Raw genomic sequence first — 21,489 nt, forward strand, 5'->3', positions numbered from 1 at the left:
AGAAATGAATGGATGTAAACACTGACTAGGCATCATTCATCTGATATCCGATCCAGCAAATAAGTAAATAGGGCAGCTGATATCCAAGTATTAGATCAGTCCCTCTATAAATGTATACAACACACACAATCATCAACGCAGGGCTATATTTTGCAATCCTTATGGGGACTATGTCATGACTTCCATTCATTTTTATTAACTAACTGAAACCCTTACCCTAACAACACCCATTCTAATACAAATCTAGCTATAACTCAACAACTTAGTCCCCAACCTGTTTCTCATGGGAAACACTTGACAGGTTCATATTAGGACATGTAGGTCCCCATAATGTAGCATATTCCTCAGAATTTGGCCTTATACTGTCCCTGTCAGGTAACCAAAAAACATCCCCACACACAGATCAAATTCACAGTAGATGGGCAACATTTCTGTAATGCACGATAAGTCGTTCTCAAAAGAGTGGTAAAATAAATCTTGAGTGTGTGTAAAGCCCCTTTTTGTATTGTGGTGCTAAGGTAGTTTTTAAAATTAATAGATGAGGCTTAGAACCTTTATATAGACTACCTCCTTATGAATACCTATTGACTTTAAGTTCAGATTGCTGCTGATGACTAATGTACATATCAATAAATTAGAAAATATTTCAAAAGTTCATGTATTTTAGTAGAAAAAAATAAAATTTATAGTAAAGATTCATGTGAAAGTAGTTACTAACAGAAAGGACAACTATAAAATATACTGGGATGCAATACCAGTTCTGAAACAACGGGGTACTTACCTAGATTGTGTCTTTTGTTTTTTGCGTGTTCGTGAATGTGTTTCTTTGTAAAACAGCCAAAAAAGACGCAGTACAGACAAGAGTGGAGTCGATTCAGGTGGGCGCCACACATGTGACAGATACACGACTTGGCCTGTAAAAGAAATACATAAAAAAACAGGGAGGATGGGGGTTTTGGTGAAGACAAGAGAGAGAAGCTAGTGAGTGAGAGAAGAAGGAGATAACAGAACACTCATGGTGAGTGGGAAGTATACAGAGACGAACTCTTTGCCAGCTGAAACAGATTTCTATTTTCCAGTTGCTCCACTAAACACTTCAGAGAACACATTGCTTGAATAAACCTGACATAAAAGCAGACTGATGGCTGCTCTGCCTGTTGACAAATCAAATACAGTCGAAAAACAACATATTTCCACGTAGGATCCTTAACACACACAGGCGATGATGGGATTTACTGTTTGGCAAGCGCACTGGAAGAGACGAGCAAAATTTGTCTGAGGCACACAGGCAAAACATCAGCAGTAGCTGTGTGCCATTGCTTTGGTTTATATTTTTGAAGCAACCTGCAAAACTGTGCATGTGAATGCTTGATGAGCTGCCACTAGAAGTATAATTTCTGGACATTTTAGAACTTGATAATGCATTTTTTTTTCTTAACAGGATTAGTCTTTGGGAATGAACAAAAAAATGCAACAGCTGAAGCTTTCCTTTACGGGCATTTAAAATATGTACTGCAGAATAATCTGGACTAAAATACAAGTTTTAATTAACGTACACTTGATTATATGCATGTATCCTTGTCTGAATCTCTTGCACATAAAATACAGTTCAATAGTGGAAGAAGTAAGACCACACCCTCTAAAGGACATATTCATTCCACTATTATCAACAAAGGTAATTTTTAGAAACTTGGACTACAGGACCCTCAAATTTGATTAATAACTTCATAGTAGTTATTGATGGAATATTCATTGTATTCTATGATTTTATATCTGGTACGAAGCACCTAAAAACGTACAAATAAGATGAATAGCTAGCTAATATGTCAAATGCTAACTATAAGCTACAGGTTGATCAATTTACTGGCGATAAAACAGGTTGTCCCACAATATCACCACTACGCAGAGGGAATTATAGAACAGTTTATAATTTATTTATTTTGAGGCTTATGACATGACTGGGCGAGTGTTACAGAAGGGAAGGAAGGGAAAACCGAGAATTAGATTGAGACAGAGCTCACAGAACAGTGAATTAGGACAAGGCTTTTGTTCCGTTGCAGGCCCACAAACAAAAATAAAGAAGCAGACATGGTACCGGGATTTGGTCTAACCATCTTGACTTTAGAGATTGATTTTTAGCATGCCACAATAGAACAAAGAGAGGTTGAATCATGTTTTACTAAACAGGCCTTTACAGCTAACTGGCTTGTATGAAAGGAACAAATTGAAGCGACAACGCTGCTGTGCACTAGTATAAAGTAGATTATGTACAATACTGGCCACCTGTTAAGATATTTGGTTGATATGCATCTACCAGATGCTTAGAGGGTGACAGCACTGTAGCTGTAGGGTGCGCAACTCGCAGAGGGAAGTCAGTGTTTACAACGGTGCTATTTTTAAAAGGTCATGTAGAGGGAACACAACACAAAAAGTACCGTACTTAGTGCTGCTTTAACTATGGCAGCATTGCAATCTCAAAAACTGACATTTGTTTTCAATCCATGAACAAACCATACCCAAGGACCAACAGGTTATGATGGAAATAATTAAGAATTGCAAGTGAACTCAGATCAGAGGAAGCAGAGACATGAGAGGGTTTTAGACAGAAACTGCATTTTCTACAGCTAAATGTCTGCTGTTATTTCAGGTGTCACTTAGACTTCATCTGAAAGTTGTACATTTTGAGCTTTGCAAAGTAGTAAATTAGAATATACTGCATTCTTGTTTTGGTCAAGTTTTTTGTTCCAGGTCCTGACATTGGTTAAATGTCTGAGGCTGAGGTTATCAAGACAGATTTGCGATGAGTCCAAAAAGAGTTATTTAAGACATTCACTTAGGATCTCGTCTATTTTTTTCCTCTTAAGGGTAGCTTAGATAGCAGGAGTGAAACAGGTAGATGCCAGTGTGAGAGTCTCACAGGTAAGAATTTGAAGATCAGCAGATGTTTGTAATTTTTTTATGTATTAGTATGGGCCTCTGAGCTAAAACTGGAACAACTTATAATATTTGTTTGGGTCAGTGATGGTGATGCTATAGTACTGTTAGGGTAGTGTTTACAGCAGAGAAGCAATAAAAGCAGTGTGGTTTTGTCATGCTGGTAACCCAAGGGTTGGGAATTATCCTTAAATATTTGTTATTAGCCATTAATACAATATTAATAATCTATAAGAGAATCAGTATCAAATCATATCAACCACCATAATTTATGGTTAAAATATCGCAAAAGGTCATTTCAGCACAAAAAAGTAAAAGCAGTGATTATTACTGTTAAAATAGTATTGGCTTTAAAATCTCTCATCTTAATTTATACATTTTTGAAAGAACACAGAGTTAATATATATGTATAAAAAATTGCTAATTATTTGGTAAATCATAAAATATTCAATATTTTTGTTGCTCTGCTCTATAGAAAAGTAACAAAAATAGTATAAGATGTATAATAAGTTGTGTTTATAATGCTCATACAGGTTAGTTCTCATTTATTTAACAATAAAACAAAAAATATATAGACCATCCACCATGATCATTAATGGAGTGAAAGAGTTCATGCTTATGCAATAGTCTGTTGAGTTGCGTTCAGTGAGAAGTGAGAAAAATCTGAATTATTGATATCCTGCTATTGGATTATTATTGAACACAGTTTTCAGCCATAGGGTGAAAGTACAAATGCAAGTAGAACAAAATGTAGACCAAAAAAAAAAAAAAAAAAAAGACTACATCACTGATGAAATAAGTATTTACATGTTACAAAGTAATGCACTCCAAAGAGGTAAGATTTTGTCAGTATTATATAAGCTCTTTGAATATTTGTAAAATAAGAAGAGTGGGAATCCCTCGGGGGATTTCTAGTGTGTTATCAAACTCTAAAGAGGTTATTGTGGACAGTTTGTGGTGTAAACAGTTAACTACTAACCCACCTACATAAGCTAGCCAAACTAGTCTGCCCTCTATGCAACATTCAATGCTGTACTAAACAATAGTGCGTTTTCTATGCAGGTTTTATTTTTAAAAGAAAGAGGAAATATTTTTCCTGTGTCCACCTCTTCCTTGTATGCTAAAGCCTTAATAACAGGAGAAAATTAGCTCAGTAGAATAAGCAACATAGATCAAAAGTATTCCTCCAACATTTATTGTCACCTGACTTTGACTGAGTGAATAAAATGACAAAAGTGTCATTACAACTGATAAAAAAATCCACCTGAGAATCATTTAAAACTATTCCTCTAAGATTATTCATTACCATACTTTACTTATCCAAATTCTTCATATTCCTCTCTAATCCATCATATTTGGTGTTGTTTGCTTACTTTAATTACCATGTTAAATTAATGAGATTGCTGCTATTAAATATTATATGCAAACAAAAGTTTTCAGTAGATTCTGACACATTTGCTGGACAGCTATTTAAAATAAGTGGATGTATGTGAGCAGTCTAAGACAACAATGTCTCATTTGTCCCCGTTAAACTCAAATCATGTCCTTTATGCAGCCTTTTTATGGTCATATCAGCTCTTTGACCGACATGTGGGCTCCCTTCCCCACGGCTCTGTCCAGCCCATTTCAGTAAAAACCCAGTTTACACTGAAATTAGACTAATACACAGACTTTTAATGATGACTGTGGAAACACATTTACCTCCTTATTTGCACACTTATGCCCTTCAGACGCTGTCATGGACTCACCCTGAAGCTTAATATATCTGAACACATGCACTGCCAGCAGACAGAGCTAGTTTTAAAAACCAGGGGTAAAGTGACATGGTTAGGAAGGATTACCAAACTGTGTCTGTCTAGCTGTTTTTTATTTATTTATTTTTTTTATCTACCCTCTAAAACGCAGTGTTGCTGCTCCGGTCTGCGTTAGCTCCCCGTTACGCAGCAGCAGGAGGATAGTTGCATCTTAAGGGGTGAATATGAACATGCCAGCTTAATTAGCAGATACAATATAGGTGTGTCCACACCCCCCCTTAAAAAACTCCTGGTGAGAACACTGCATTGAATTCAACATTAACGTAACATGATAATATTATATCTATTGAAACTGGCAGGAAAAATTAATTTCCCAGTCGTGTCTGCATACGAGCTGAGCTGTAGCAGGCATGGATAGTAGACATGGATTGTGATAATACAGCAGTAAAGGCTATTCAAAAGAATTTGCAAAAATTTAACTTAGTTTTCAATGATATTTATCTACATATATGACTTCTATTAAGATAAAAAGTGAATTTCTTAAATGGCAGAGAACATGACCTGTGTTTATCAAATTGAGAAAACATTGATACGCAAAATCTTAAATGAGCGCATTAAGTGCCTCTCTGTGCACCCTCCAAAAGCAGCTCGTCTACTTTCCCCTCGATGCACCACAAGTCCAACACATACACAAGCCAGTGAATGCCACGCCTTGCCCTCCTTTCCTCAGTCTCCTCTGCTTCCACACTTCCTCACAGAGCAGGACATCTATAGATCAGCCTTCTGCCCCCTACCATGGCCGTTCCAGTCTTTTTCACTTTTAGCAGTCTTGCCGGGGGCCTTATAATGTTCTATTAGATCGCCTATTGATCAGCTGCTGGCTCAGATTACTGAGACCATTGCTGCACAGGTAGCAATCGTCTGTCCATATCACATTATCCTTTATCCAGCCTGCATCAACATTAAACATGAAATCTTCCTCAAGACCATAACTATTAAAAATGTTGGCCTCCTGAGCCATGTAACAGTCTTGTTTATGCTTTTGTTTGTTTTTTATTTCAGCGGGATTATTAGACTTAAGTCGTTTTCTCAAAAGATTTTCTTTAGAGCTTCCTGTCACCAAATGATAGCCGCAACAAAGCATGGTTCTAGCACTATCATATTTCATTGGTGTGATGGCATGTTTAGAATGATCTATAGAGGTACTTTGCCACACACCATTCCGTTTATAGACCAATCTGACCACAGCCTCTTGACTAAGACAATAACAAATAACAATTATAGCCTATAAATCCTCTAATGTTCTAAATAAAGCATCAAATATCTTTAATGTTTGTATAATCGTGTTTGTATTTTTTTATATAGCCACTGCTTCTCTTGTTTTTCAACTTAAATAACAATGTATTACTGTGGATGCTAATAAGATGTGCTGTAACTAAGAAGAGAAAATGACAACTACACTGTGGACAAACATCTGGATCTGCTGAATACTTTCTAGCTGCTGCAAAAACAAAGATGGAGGGGCACATTGCTATATGAGAACAGTGACTCACCACTCTACATAGCATTTATAAGTCTCTGAATGCACATGCATTCAGCTGAAATTACAAGGCCTGCAAATGCTTGCAAAAGCATTCTGCAAAAAAAGCTGGCCAATAGACTTTCAGAGTATCCAAATAGATTCATACAAAACACCACACACACCCCTCTAAATCTATATTTAATTTGAACAAGAGAAGGTAAGATGGAGAAACTTGCAGTGATGCTCATTGCAGCCAACTGAACCCATAGGGATGGTGTCTGTCAGTGCCTTTACAAGATAGCATTTTAAATGGCAACCCCCCCATTTCTGCCCTGGTAAAATGTATTCAATATGCACTGCCAGCAAAATGCCCTTGAGACTAATTTTTAATACGATTTCTTTTTCTCTTCCATCTGCTTGGAGTGGTCTCTGTTGACAGTGTGTGGAGCTTTGCTTGAGCACGCATTTTCACCTCATCCTAACAAATCCCTGAGTTCCTGGACGTCAGGGATTGTTAGAGTGCGTGGCTTATCCTCATACAGTCACAAATTGCTATTGGGATGTTATAGTTAGACCCCAAACGCCTGGCTATAAAGTCAGGGTTTCATTAGTTCTACGAAAATAGTAGGTGAAATGGAATCAATCTGTGATAATGCACAACAGGTATGAAGTTGTATGCGCTCCCTTACACAAGTATATATTCTATTTTAATTTCTTAAATTGTCGACTTAAAATTAGATCAACAGATGCTCTCTCACTGAGATTGAAGTTTTTTAAGGATAATGTGCAAACAAATTTGGTTTCTAGATGCTTAAAGCTGGTAGAAACAAATTCTACTTAATGGTAATCTCAATAAGAACAAGTTTGTGGTTGAAACATGACAAGATGTGAATTATTTTTTAAAAAGCACCATGGAATCATTTAAAAAAAAAATGGAGCAGGAAGTGCATGCAGAAGACATACATTATGAGTAACTCAACTAGAGATGAGGTCATTTTAAATTTAACTTCCAAATTATCCTATGGAAAATATGGACTGAAAAGCAGGTATTTTGCCTAAATATTTCTCTTCTCCCATCACTTAATAGTATTAAGGGGGGGGGGGGGGGACAAAAAAATCTCTTTTAGCCATTAGCTTCTGGAAAAATCTTAAAGCATAGAGGCATAAGACAGCTATTATCAGCTCGCCATGTGAGCATATAAAAAGCCGATCAATTGAATCCATTATCTTTCTACGATCTTCCGCCACCCATTTTCAAATTTTTTTTAAACAAAATACTTTTCTTTAGATTACTGCTATACATTAGATCTAAAGTAGAAAAAAAAATATGTCATCCAAAGATTAACCAGTATGCAACAACAGAGTGTCCACACAGAGATTGATTGCCTTTGGGTTCTGGGCTTAAACAGACACAAAAGTGATGGACAGCTCATTAGCCAGATGGTGGTTCTGGGGGGGCTGGATGGCTGCCTTGGGCTAGCTCAAACCCCTACCACCGAGTTTTATAGCAAAAAGGCTTTTCCACGTTCAGCTGAGCACTGAAATCACGAGGATCGTTTCACATTGAGGGGAGAAAAGGAAAGATAAAAAAGACAGAAGACGAGTGGAGTTAAATGGATTTCATGGAGCTGCTCGTGTTGTTTTTGCAGGTCAAGGAAGTTTCTTATTCTGAGGCTTAGATCATGGTGTTCCCTGTAAAAAAAAATCACCAACCAATAAAAACTATTATTTAGTTCCCTTTGTTGGTGCACTGAGAAGCGGCAATCCAGCACTTCCTGGTTGAACCTGATTTCCAGACGTCGATTCCGATCATTTCTAGGGACTTAAACATATAATATGAGAAAAAAAGAGCAACAGTAACAGAAAAAGAAGTGCTTTAAAACTGCAAGAAGCTGCTGGACATAGAAGCATATTATGATGGAGTATCTGCGGCTAAAGAACTGAAAGGCAAACAGGACGGTGACGCATCTGAACGCAGATTACCCATAGAGGGCTTTACATTTGTTTGGACTGAGTCATTTTACCAAAGTCATCATGACTGACAAACCAAAAGCCACATCAGACAAAACAGGAGTGACAGAAAGCATACAGACATGCAGGAATCAGATCTGGATAGGGGCCAAATCCAACATCTGACATCACCACAACTACTGAGCATCATCTATAAGGCACAGGCATGAGAGACTAAAAAGGAAGGATAACAAAGAAAAGATATATCAGGGTTCAGTATAGCTTTTTGGTTATGTGCAATCATTGGATATATTATTTTATAAAATATGAGCCATATGAACATTTGCTTTTCTCAGCACATAAATCTGCAACAACACATTCAGGAAGCAACATGAATCATGGCTTTAACAAGGCTGACATCGAAAGGAGAGAAAAATGAAAGCAGGGGAAAAAAAAAAAAAAAAAAGAGGGAAACAGTAACGTGGGAGCAAAGGCAAAAGAGGAACAAGCAAGCAGCATGAGCAGTCTGTAGGAATAGCTCTAGCTGCTCCAAATGTATGCTGATGAGTCACAGAGCAGGAGGCCCATAATGTGATGGAGATGGATCTGACAAAGATCTGCTCACAACACCAAAACCAACCACTCTGTGGATTTAATCATGCCTCAGCGCATTTGTGCTTAAGAATATGTGCGTCAAAGTGAAAAGAAAAAAGACTAGAGGAGAAACATAAATGTTTAATGCTTTAAAAAATATATACGGTTTCTATCCCTAGCAACCCCTTTTGCATAGTGCATCTTGGTTAGCACTTGAGGGTTGGAGATGATGTGGATGGTTTTGTTTTTACCTCTTAGCGCCGAGAGGTTTATGATCACATTCCTCCATTTTTAATCAAAGTAACAGCCAATTCTCCAAAGCAGATCCAACATTAAATACGGTCAGTTTAAGCCATCACACTTTCATCTAATTTAATACGTACACAACCTAACGCAATAGCTCTGATGAAAGTGCATCTTTGATGTGAAATATCTCTGGCAAACCCAGATTATGCACTTAATCCTTTTGAAAGTAGTAGGACCAATATTTAGAAATATAGATTCCATATAGTGCCTTACAAAAACATCCATGGAGTTTCACATCTTGTCAACGCAAATGCGATACTAAAATAGTATTTTACCAACACTTACTAATATAAATGTAAAGTAGAATTCAAATTGTACATTTTTGTGCACTGTGCATACATCTACAACTTCTCTTTAGAGAAAAACTCTGTGTTTTTTACTATCTCAGAACAAATATAGTGGTTTGAAGGCCAACACGGATGGATACCTAAGGATACAGGCAAGCAATGGTTATTGGTGAGACACAGCAGAGGCTATTTGTAACTCTGAAGGAGATGCAGTGCTCAGCTGGGAGTAATCTGTTGGAAGGAAAACCATTAACCACAAATTTGACCTAAACATCCCCTCATAAAATACAACTGGACCATGAACCTCTGTGGTAGCAGTATTATGGTGCTACCCACAACAATAATAAAGCTTGTCAGAGATAATGGCAAGATGCTTGGGGTAAACACTGAGCTGTCCTCAAAATAAACTTGTTAGAGACTGGAGGGATGTCTTCTGCAAGACAACGGTGACGAAAATACAAAGAGGGTTATGGTGGAATAGTCTGAAAGTGGACCAAAAAAAGTCCAAGCCTGAATCAAACTAAATCTATAGAAAGATGCCTGGTTTATTCAGGAATTCCAAAATAAATTCACTGGAATAAAGTGGTAAAGTCTTACACCTAAAGATTTGTTGCTGCAATTGCAAAAAAAGAGATGGTTCAAAACTTCTCAGGTCTTCAGTTGCCATCAATCATATTAATTTAACTTCAAAATCTTTCACAAAATATGTCTATTCAATCAAATCACCAATAAAAGGCTCTTTAAACATTCCCCTAATCACCCACCTAGTTCACCGACTAAACAGCAACCAATTACTAAATTCACTGTTAATTATCTTATCAAGATAATTTTATCTAAATGGGGGAAAAAAAAGACCGTTATGGTAAAAGGTTGCTTTGAAATCTCATATTAAATGCCGGTACTCTAATACTAGTTTGACAAAAGAATAGTAAGGAAAACAAGTAGGACTGATGGGAACAAAAAAAGGATATTAGCAGATTTTTATTCTTCTTGTCTTGCATTGGTAAATAACAGCTGTAGTCTTTCTATCAATCAGGTGTGACGAAGCTGAGACTTTTGACTATCTGGTAGGCTGAGTCGTTTAACTCAAATGAGCAGAATGAAACGTAATGAAGCACAACCAAATATTACGTAAGCATTACAATCAGCTTTGAACCAACTCAGACCTAATGCAACACACACCCATTTCTATTCAAAGCCAAAGGCAATAATGGTTTCAGGCCACACAGTGATTTCTTTTCAATGATGAACATATCCACAAATCTGTAGAATGAAAGTTTTAGGTTTACTCAGAGACCAAGAAAATTAAACCTTTAGGTTTCCAGTGAACACGTTACCAAAGCAGAGTTCTGACCGCACACAGAGCAGGTGACAGATCAGCTCTTAAACGTTGCATTGGAATTGATTTCAACTGTGGGTAGAGTATAAGAGAAGCTTTAAATTAATTTTTGGTGAAAAACAAAATTATTTCTGAAAATGTGTAAAAGCAGAGTAAAATAAAGAGAAAAGCTCCTGAAATATTCTTACCATGAAACTATTGAGAATGCAGCTCTAAATTTGAGCCGCTTTTCATTTGTGCCATTGTTGGAGGATGAATAAGCAGTGAGCAATGCAGCTTTATGCTCGTCTTTTTGAAAACAGACAGTAATCATACAAAATCATAACACTTCCTGCTACTTCAATCTACTGCTCTCACTTTTGGATCAAAATGGAGATCCAGATTTAGTGTATGCATTGATAGGAAAATACTGGAGCTGGGAACTCATGGATGTAGTAAATTAATCCCTGTGTGGAGCACGACTGCTGCTCTGCATGTCACACCAGCTAGGAGGCTCTGCAAAAGCATGAGGTAAAAGACCTCTGATTTTATCCCCAAAATGGAATTCAATGAGACCAGACTTCAACCTCCTCCTTTAAGACGTTGCTTCAAAAACACATCCTGAGATGAATTAATAATCACACGCATAACCACAACCAGAAATAAATAAATATTTTATTTTCCTAAGGAAGGTTCTCTTGCCGGTCGTAATTTGTAGGCGGGTATAGAGTTCCTTTCATTCATTAAAAGCCTTAAGAAAAAAAAATCCTTAAATTGTAATGATATATATACTTAAACATTTTATAAATAAAAATTTTAGCACTAGCAAATAAAAGTTTTGCTTTTCTGATTTGAATGATAGAAATTATAGCACAATGTTTAGCTCCAAAGGCTTGATTGGGGTGTGGATAGTAGAGTACCTTTAATAAGAGCATTTCATTTATGAGCCATTTTAAGTTACTGTATAGCAAAAAATATTTAAAGAAAAATACATGGAACTTCTCTTCTGATTCCTCTAAGCAACATACCCAGAGCGTATTACTGAAATGTTTGTCTTTTAAATTATATGACATTTTAAATAAACCAGATAGTCTGTTTATATTTTCAAGTATCTGTTAACCAAATATATACGGGCCTTATAGATGACCATATCTTAATTTAGCCTACTTATTATCGCTGAAACCCTACAGTGGAAGATTTTAATTTAATTATAATACACAAAATGCATACTGTATTTTGTTTTTTTTTATACAAGCTGAATTTCTTTATCTTTTAGTCTTTAAAATATCTTGAAATTAAGCCTTTTTCTAAGAGAATCTAGGGTCAGAATCTAAACAGCTGCTAAACAGCTACTGATCCAGAAGCAGCATGAAAGGGTTTAAAAAACATAATCAACAACATTCCACTATCATCCAAGTGCAAAAAAAGTCCACCATCACTGGTTAAATCCATCACTTTGAGCTACGTCATCATACAATCCGTTAGGGACTAGTGCTAAAGCATCACAAGGCCCTGCTGTTTCCTTACAACGATGCAGACAGATGGGATTACACTCCTGAAGTTTGAAGATGACACCACTGTTATTGGCCCCATTACCGACAATTACAGGTCCGCATGCAGACGTGAGTTGGATCGGCTGGTCCACTAGTGTGGTAAAAACCATCTGGAGCTGTTGTGAGCTTCATCAGCAACATTATCCATGTTGTTTACCTCCAATGCCTTTGACCTACTCTTTTTCAGGACATGAATAGTTCGTCGAAAAACAAAGACCTTAAAAAGCTGCTGGTCATCTTCTACAGTGCAATTCTTCAGCCAGCACCAGTGCTCATCCATCACTGTATCGTTTAGCTTATCCACAAAACAACAGGTTTGCACTGCAACAACCACTTAGGTCTGCTGAGAGGATCATTAGGGGCTGACCATTCTCTGACCAAAGCTTGTGGATGTCTAGTTGGGTCAACAAAAGGACAGCTATCACCCACCTGAACTGTTTAGACTTATAAAGGAATAATTTCCCAAAGATTTTAGTTTTCTAAGACATCTCTTAATGAATAAAATGCAAATTTACAAAATAAATGCACTTTTTATGTAATTTTTAAGAATGGCTACTTTGAATTGGTCTTATCTCACATTTTATTCAGATTTTTTTAAACTGTTGAGCCATCTGGTGCAAATATCTGACGCATTTCTTCTGCTTATATTGCTTTTCACCTTTTTTGTTTTACTTTCAGTAAAGAGGCACTGGGGAAGGAAGGCAATCCATGGCTTATGCATCTGCTCTACCTGCATTATGTCAGTGAAGATGGGGGGGGGGGGGGGGCAGCATCAACTCACCAGATCTGTCCATCCTGCATCACTCTGAAGCACCTGATTTATTACAACGACATAAAAACGTACAACTTATAAGAGAAGCACACTTCTGTTGCAATGCAATGATGCACAATAAATCACCAGAATTAAAGCAATTATTGAATTTCAAATAAAAACTATAAAGAGAAGAGAAATGGTGATGAAGTGTAATCGCGTTTTCGATGGCTGCAGGGAAGCTGTGGTCCACGCAGACCTGAGGGAGAACTCCACACCACTCGTGTTTGAGGAAGAGGAAGGAGGGGGGGGCACAATGGGTTCATATTTGGTGAGGTAATGGCAGCTTGTCGCCACAATTGTTCCCTTTTACGTTTAATTAACCACTAAACAACACCGTTCAGCCAAATCTCAGGTGTAGCGCCCAAAGACAGGCTGCAGTTTTTTAAGTTCCAATGTGGCAAACAATCAACCGGTCCTTGCAGTTCAGACCCACAGCAGCTAACTCACCGGCGGCTAACCGCAGAGCTAGCTACTTGAGCCGTTGGACCGTAATTTCGTTCAGCTGTGTATGTGCTTCACGAGGGACACCACGGTTTCTACGTGCCAAAAAATAAATATATATATATATATATACCCCCTTTCATTTTCGTGTCAAACGGTGCAGTTCTTGTGTGTTTTATGTTTTTACCTTGCGTCTCCTGGTCTCAGCAGTGCCACTCCAGACAAAGCATTGGTATATGACTCGGAGGTTTTGTTTCCAATTATCCACCTTATAACCGTTCACATGGGAGCACCCGGCCGGACTCATGACAGACAAAACATTCAGGAAGGAGTTTGAGGTGACAATGAAGAGTCTCCTGGGTTAATCACTCAGCTAGGCTACCTAGCACAACTGTCTGTGTCCAGAAAACGTTTCCGTTTGGAAACGGGACAATCGGTGTAGTATCCAAAAATGCTCCCCGGGTATCTGATAAACTCAGTCGTTAATGGCTAACCCTGAATCAGTTCATGTAGCCATCTAGCAGTGCTCTGAGCCGAGTGAAACCCTTTACTCTCCTTGCTCTTTTGACAGTTATGTTTCCCTTTTACGTTAGCCCCACTTCCACTCTCACGATTAGTTAGCGTGCTAACTCTCAACTACGGCTTCACTATACCCGCCCATGTGGATCATGATTTGTCAACACAAAGAGGTTACGTCATTACGTAGGTTCGATACACGTTGGGTGCGTTGAGTTTTCTGTACAGTGCGTGCCGTCTTTCGAGTTGACATTTTTATCAATGACGCTGTCACAGGGGGGGCATTACACACCACCCATTCAGGATAACCGGGGGGATAAGGGTGATCCGGGATTTGTAACAGACTTATTCTTGAATGGTGTAAAGTACCTCGATGAGGATGAGAGTTTACTCCATCCAAATTAAGAATCCTCTGGAGAACCAGGGGTTATCCCATTGAGATATCAAGGTGACGGTTGTATTTCAGATTTTTCTTAAGAGTAATTTTTTTCTTTTTTTTACTTAACCCTCAAAAATCCTATTGTGATTGTGCAAAGCCAATCTTCACTCTTCCAGAAAAAAATAATAATAATAAAAAAGAAAAAAATAATGATTTTCTCTGCATTTTTTATTTATGTTATTTATGCTATATTTATGTTATATGTTTACTATTTACTAATTGTTGGTATTTTTATTTTTCCCCAAACAAACTTGATTTACAATTACAACATAAATGCTTTTTTTTTTTTTTTGCCATTTCTTGTGTTATTTGTATTTAATTTTTTTTTTAGAGCTTCTGATGTTACAGGATAAAAGTGGAATATACATAGCTTAAATAAGAGTAATGTATTCATTTGTTTGTTGCATCATTCATTTGCTTTCTAAAGATTTACATTAATAAACAATTGAAAAAGCAGATAGTCCTTTGATTTATTCATTTATTTTGCTAGATTTGTATAACTGACCTTTGGTAGCAAAATGGCCATTTCTACCAATGTATTTTGTATTTTTATCATATTAATTTAATTATACTTTTCTTTAACTTATTAGTGTTTCCAAATTATTGTTATTAATGCATTAAATAGTAGTCATTTAATATCGGTTGTTACAAAATAGTTTATGATGGAACTAAACAAGTAAAACTAAAACAAATTCTCACTGTACTCGAAGCTATAAACTTGTTTACCTGTTTGTTTGTTGTGTTTGTTTTGCTTTATTGACGATATACAGTTAAAATATGATATGAAAATTCTGTTCACTGGAAAAAGACAGAGTTTATAAAATATGCACCCTTAAAGAGACCACCACTCACAGGTCTGCCACATAGTCCACCCTCCACACCTTTCTGTCTGATTAATGAAATTCACCCAGCTTTTAAAGAATATCTCCTTACTGAGATCTAACTGGGTATGATGGTGGTTAATTTTTTAAAAACTGGAGATCCTTTTTTTCATTGAGGAAAAGCTGAACATTAACAAGCACTTTGTACTGAAAAATATTATCTGATTAATAATTCACTCTTTTATTGATATCTAAAACAATGGGTAAAAATTAGACAGTCAGTTATAATGAAACTCATCAAAGAATCCTCATACCCTTTTGAATATAGGACTATTACATTTCTTTAAGCCTGCCACCTAGTGGGAGTTAGCTGTAAATTAAATATTATGGGGCAAAAATTACCACCTCTTTTATAATTCTCTCAGTTCAATCAAATTTTTAGAAAGTATTATATATCTTCATAAAAAAAAAAAACTTGAATAAAGCCTACACTGACCATAACCCTAAAGTGTATTATGGTAAGGATGTGACTAACAGCTGAGTAGCAGGTTTAAACTTGAGTAATTAAACGTAAAGCCCAAAATTATTTTATAATTTACACTTTAACTGCAATAAAGACACTCAGAGTAGAATGGTGTTTATAGTTTACGTGACGTTTTAGATTCATGTTGATCCACAAGGGAATATGAAAGATTGTAGTGATTTAAATAAAGTTTATGTAATGTAATAACAACATTTGTCCATCCTTTTAAATTAAGGTTATGTCAAATTACGGCAAAGAAAAGAAAAGAGAAGACAATAAAAGAAAAAAAAATAAATTGATATATTTTGTGGTGTTATATCCATTTTATTTCACTTGGGGGCGGTGTAGGTCAAAATTTTGAACTGTCGTGGGAACTAACCTCTTATACTCAATGAATATTGTATAAAAATGGCTGGCAATGCAACAACAAGCTAAAAAGCAGTTTTGATTCTGCTTTGACAAATTTCTTATTTTATGCAACTTTTAAATCACTGGACAACTCATGTCTACATTGATATAGGTTACTAATTGTCCATAATAATCCTACAAAACTGCAAACCAAAAAGATTTACATTTCAAACAAATCAAACCTAATTAAATAAGTTTTGTCATCAATCCTAGTATCTATCTCAATGCATTTTTATATTGTTTAGATTTTCTGGAGTTAGATTCATGTCTTTCAAACAATGTTTGTTGTGAAGGAAACATTCAGGTAAGTCTTTACTGGGTGTTTTTTAAATGTGTAAGAGGAAACCAGGGTGTTAGGCGAACGTGGAATGAATAAGAAAACCTGATGAATCTTCTATGCAATGTTTTTCATTGTGATTTTCCAGGAAGGAGCAGAGACTAAAACCCTCAAGTCAATACGTTTTGCTTGCAAAAACACAGCAGCGAAATGGACTCTGGAATAATATAGCCCTGCCCTGATTGGACAGAGACAATTTGAGTATTTTTTTGGGGGATAGATTTTCTTCAGAAACTGGTGAATATTTCTTATAAACAATGTCTTTCCTTAAAAAACAAAAGCAGACCATGTTTTTTTGTTCATTTTTGTTCATAAATGTGTCTAAAATTAAGTGAAACATAAGATAAAGCAGCACATGTCATACATGTTTGACTCTATGTGGAACATAGAACACATTTCAAGACTAAAATCAAAAGTTTCTGTATCGGAAAATGCTTTCAAGTGAGTTCATAACAGCTTAAACTTCTCACTTATTATCACAAACAGTTACAAACTTCAATATTTAATTGAGATTTTATGTGAACCAACAATTTATTAATGTCAACATAGAATGGTTCATTCAAATGCTTGGATTTTATTTGGTATCAGATTTTACTCGTGTTTGTCCTACGTACGCTATATCAGCTATAATTGGTGTGACATTATATGAATAAATGACATCAAATTAACAGATTTTCTTCCAGNAAATTGATATATTTTGTGGTGTTATATCCATTTTATTTCACTTGGGGGCGGTGTAGGTCAAAATTTTGAACTGTCGTGGGAACTAACCTCTTATACTCAATGAATATTGTATAAAAATGGCTGGCAATGCAACAACAAGCTAAAAAGCAGTTTTGATTCTGCTTTGACAAATTTCTTATTTTATGCAACTTTTAAATCACTGGACAACTCATGTCTACATTGATATAGGTTACTAATTGTCCATAATAATCCTACAAAACTGCAAACCAAAAAGATTTACATTTCAAACAAATCAAACCTAATTAAATAAGTTTTGTCATCAATCCTAGTATCTATCTCAATGCATTTTTATATTGTTTAGATTTTCTGGAGTTAGATTCATGTCTTTCAAACAATGTTTGTTGTGAAGGAAACATTCAGGTAAGTCTTTACTGGGTGTTTTTTAAATGTGTAAGAGGAAACCAGGGTGTTAGGCGAACGTGGAATGAATAAGAAAACCTGATGAATCTTCTATGCAATGTTTTTCATTGTGATTTTCCAGGAAGGAGCAGAGACTAAAACCCTCAAGTCAATACGTTTTGCTTGCAAAAACACAGCAGCGAAATGGACTCTGGAATAATATAGCCCTGCCCTGATTGGACAGAGACAATTTGAGTATTTTTTTGGGGGATAGATTTTCTTCAGAAACTGGTGAATATTTCTTATAAACAATGTCTTTCCTTAAAAAACAAAAGCAGACCATGTTTTTTTGTTCATTTTTGTTCATAAATGTGTCTAAAATTAAGTGAAACATAAGATAAAGCAGCACATGTCATACATGTTTGACTCTATGTGGAACATAGAACACATTTCAAGACTAAAATCAAAAGTTTCTGTATCGGAAAATGCTTTCAAGTGAGTTCATAACAGCTTAAACTTCTCACTTATTATCACAAACAGTTACAAACTTCAATATTTAATTGAGATTTTATGTGAACCAACAATTTATTAATGTCAACATAGAATGGTTCATTCAAATGCTTGGATTTTATTTGGTATCAGATTTTACTCGTGTTTGTCCTACGTACGCTATATCAGCTATAATTGGTGTGACATTATATGAATAAATGACATCAAATTAACAGATTTTCTTCCAGGATTTCCCTGTCTTGAGCTCCATTAATCTTTCTATCAAAGCTAAATAGCCATCCTGTAGCAGCATCATACTTTGAGGATACTAAATAAATGCATGCTCACGGCATGATGCTGCCAGTCCCATGGGGATAGTGTGATCAGGGCAAAGTGCAACTTTAGTTTTTCATCACACATTCTGTAGTTTCTTGAATGTAGGTCAAAAAGATAATGAGTCCTATTTCATTAGAGCACCTCTGCATGGATTGGAACAAACAGCCTAGTGATGTTTTTTTATTGCTTCCCCTTTGCCCCTCTTCCATCAATAACAGTTTTCCAAAGTGCATGGTTAGAAGCTGTTTTTTTTGTTTCCCAACAGAGTATCAGCTGTTCATCTTTAAGCTGCTTCAAAGTTACCATAAGCCTCTTGGATGTTTCTGTGAATATGGCCTAGACTTTATCTTAGCATAGTTGAGCAGGCATATTTTGGTAGGTTTCCTGTGATGTTATACCCTTTCTGCTGTCAGATTATGGATTAAGGAGCTTTCTGTAAAATCTTTACAACCCAGTGTTTTAAGTAAACTGGAATGGTACAGTTATGTAGAAATATTTAGTGAAATAAATTCCAGGAATAGCTGCTACCTGCCATTTTGTGCCACTGGCATCAGTGCACAGTTAGCAATTCATTTAGCGCGGTCAGACAGATGTGCAGTGTTTACATTTCACAGCTGCTTGCGTGTCTTAGCATGTCTCTGCTCATACTCTTTCCCAGTGGAGTGCTCATCCTTCTTATTGCTCTCTTTATCTTATCTCTGCGCTTGGCTGACTCTGCCCTTGCAACATAAAAACTACATGTGGCCAAAAAATCTAATTCAATTCAGTTTCTTTAAATCGCGCCAATTCACAACACATGTCAAGGCACTTTATTGAGACAATACAACCAGATCATGGAGTCAGACTGGTTCAAAGTTTTCTATCTAAGGCAAACTAGTTGATGCATTGACTCATTGACTTGAAAGCAATCCCTCACACTAAATATGCTTGTAGAGACAGTGGAGAGGAAAACTCCCTTTTAACAGGAAGAAACCTCCAGCAGAACCAGACTTGGTGTGAGTGGCCATCTGCTGAGGCTGACTGGGGTTCAAGGAAACAGAAGCAGCTAAACAGAAAGAAGCAAAGATACAAAAGGCATCTGTCAACCAGCTTCAAAGGCCGCCCTGTCCAGGAAAACACATAGCCAGGCAGACGAGCTCTGAGCCAGCTCCCACATCAGAGGAGGAAGAGAGCATACTGTAAGGCACAGTCAAAGAAACAGACTACACTGAAAAACAGAACAAGCTGCAACAGCTATAAGCAAAGGTGTTGATAGCAGAAGCAGAGCTGATATTTCTCTCCAGGATGGCGTCCCAGCCAAACAGGAACAGACCTGATGAAGCTACTATGAGAAAAAGCAGAGAGAGCATAAAGTTGAACTACCGTAACAAATACTGCAGAGTGGGAGCATGGAGATAGAATGAAGCCGATTGATGAAATAGGGGTCCCTATGTCCTCCAGAAGTCTAAGCCTATAGCAGCATATCTACAGAGATAGCTCAGCTGAGCTGAGGCACTCTAACTATAAGCTTTATCAAAAAGCTAAGTTCTAAGCCTACCCTTAAAAGTATACAGTGTCTGCTTCACGGACTAAAACTGGTAGTTGGTTCCACAGGAGAGGAGCCTGATAACTAAAAGATCTGCCTCCCATACTACTTTTTAAAATTCTAGGAACCACTAATAAACCTGCAGATTGAGAGCGAAGTGCTCTCAATCTGAAGTGCAAAATAAGAACTCTGATATCAGACAGAGTTTGGCCATTTAAGGCTTTATATGTGAGATGATTTTAAATTCTATTCTGCATTTAACAGGAAGACAATTAAGAGAAGCCAGGATATGAGAGATATGATCTCTCTTTTTGATTTTCATCAGAACTCTGGCTGCTGCATTTTGGATCAGCTGAAGACATTTAACTACAGTTTGTGGACTTACTGATAGTAAACACTTACAATAGTCCAGCCTTGAAGTAATAAATGCATGGACTAGTTCCTCAACATCACCCCTGGACAGGATATTTCTAATTTTGGCATTATTTCGGAGATGAAAGAAGGAAATCATAGAAACCTCTTTGACATGGGATTTAAATGACAGAAAAATAAAAATTAAAAAAATAAATAACACCAAGACTTTTTTACTTTATTATCTGAGATCAATGTAACATCACCCCAAAGACTCTGGTCCACAAACTATAACTTCTGTTTTGTCTGCATTCAGGAGCAGAAGTTAAGAATCATCCAGGTTTTTATGTCTTCAAGACATGCCTGTAGTATATATAATGGGTTAGCTTCATCCGGATTAATAGACAGACCTAGCTGGGTATCATCAGCATAACAGTGAAAATTAATCCCATGCTGTCTTATAATTTTACTGACTGGGAGCATATGTATATAGTAAAGAGAACTGGTCCTAGCAATGATCCCTGTGGTACTCCACTCGAACCTTGGGGCATGAGCAAGATTTGTCATTAAAATGAACAAACTGAAATCGGTCAGATAAATAAGATTCAAACCAGCCTAGTTCTGTTCCTTTAAGTCTTTCTAAAATAATATTAAGATCAACTGCATAATAATGCAGCACTGAGATCTAACAGAACAAGTACAGATACAAGTCCATTATCTGAGGCCATGAGAATATCATTAGTGACTTTCACCAGAGCTGTTTTAGTGCCATGATGAGCTTTAAAGCCAGACTGAAATTCATCAAAAAGTTCATTTTGGTGTAAGGGATCACACATTTGTTAGACAACTACTTTCTTGAGAATTTTAGATAAGAAAAGAAGATTGGATATGGGTCTGTAATTGACCAGTCAAGAGACGGTTTCTCAAATTAAAGTTTAACTAGCAACTTTGAAAGCCTGTAACAAGGATAGATTAATCAAATCTAGAAAGGAGATGGAAATCAGGGGGGATACTTATTATTGGCCGACAGTGCGTTGGATGTAGGGGCTTGCCCTGAAATTGAAGGATTGACGGTTCAAGCCCCGGCTCTAACTTTCATCGTCGTTGTGTCATTGGGCAAGACACTTCACCTGCATTGTCTACTGATGGTGGTCAGAGGGCCCGGTGGCGCCAGTGTACGGCAGCCCC

General features: G+C 36.7%; 1 protein-coding gene across 2 annotated transcripts in view; it reads right to left on the reverse strand.

Moving 5' to 3' along the window:
* The window catches only part of LOC107083184 (ubiquitin carboxyl-terminal hydrolase 22), a 28,895-nt gene extending 14,778 nt beyond the window's left edge, over positions 1–14,117 (reverse strand). Inside the window, exons 1-3 of one of the 2 annotated variants that reach the window (XM_015372196.1) lie at positions 13,661–13,780; positions 13,000–13,032; positions 782–914 (exon numbers count right to left, since the gene is read on the reverse strand). In XM_015372196.1, the coding sequence (XP_015227682.1) occupies positions 782–914; positions 13,000–13,032; positions 13,661–13,780 (286 nt within the window). Of the gene's footprint in view, positions 1–781; positions 915–12,999; positions 13,033–13,660 lie in introns of both variants that reach the window. The other variant, XM_015372197.1, reaches the window with a different exon arrangement.
* Between the last annotated feature and the right edge of the window lie 7,372 nt (positions 14,118–21,489).

This window comes from Cyprinodon variegatus, unplaced genomic scaffold (assembly GCF_000732505.1).
Source record: "Cyprinodon variegatus isolate N-32 unplaced genomic scaffold, C_variegatus-1.0 Scaffold69, whole genome shotgun sequence".
Taxonomy (NCBI): domain Eukaryota; kingdom Metazoa; phylum Chordata; class Actinopteri; order Cyprinodontiformes; family Cyprinodontidae; genus Cyprinodon; species Cyprinodon variegatus.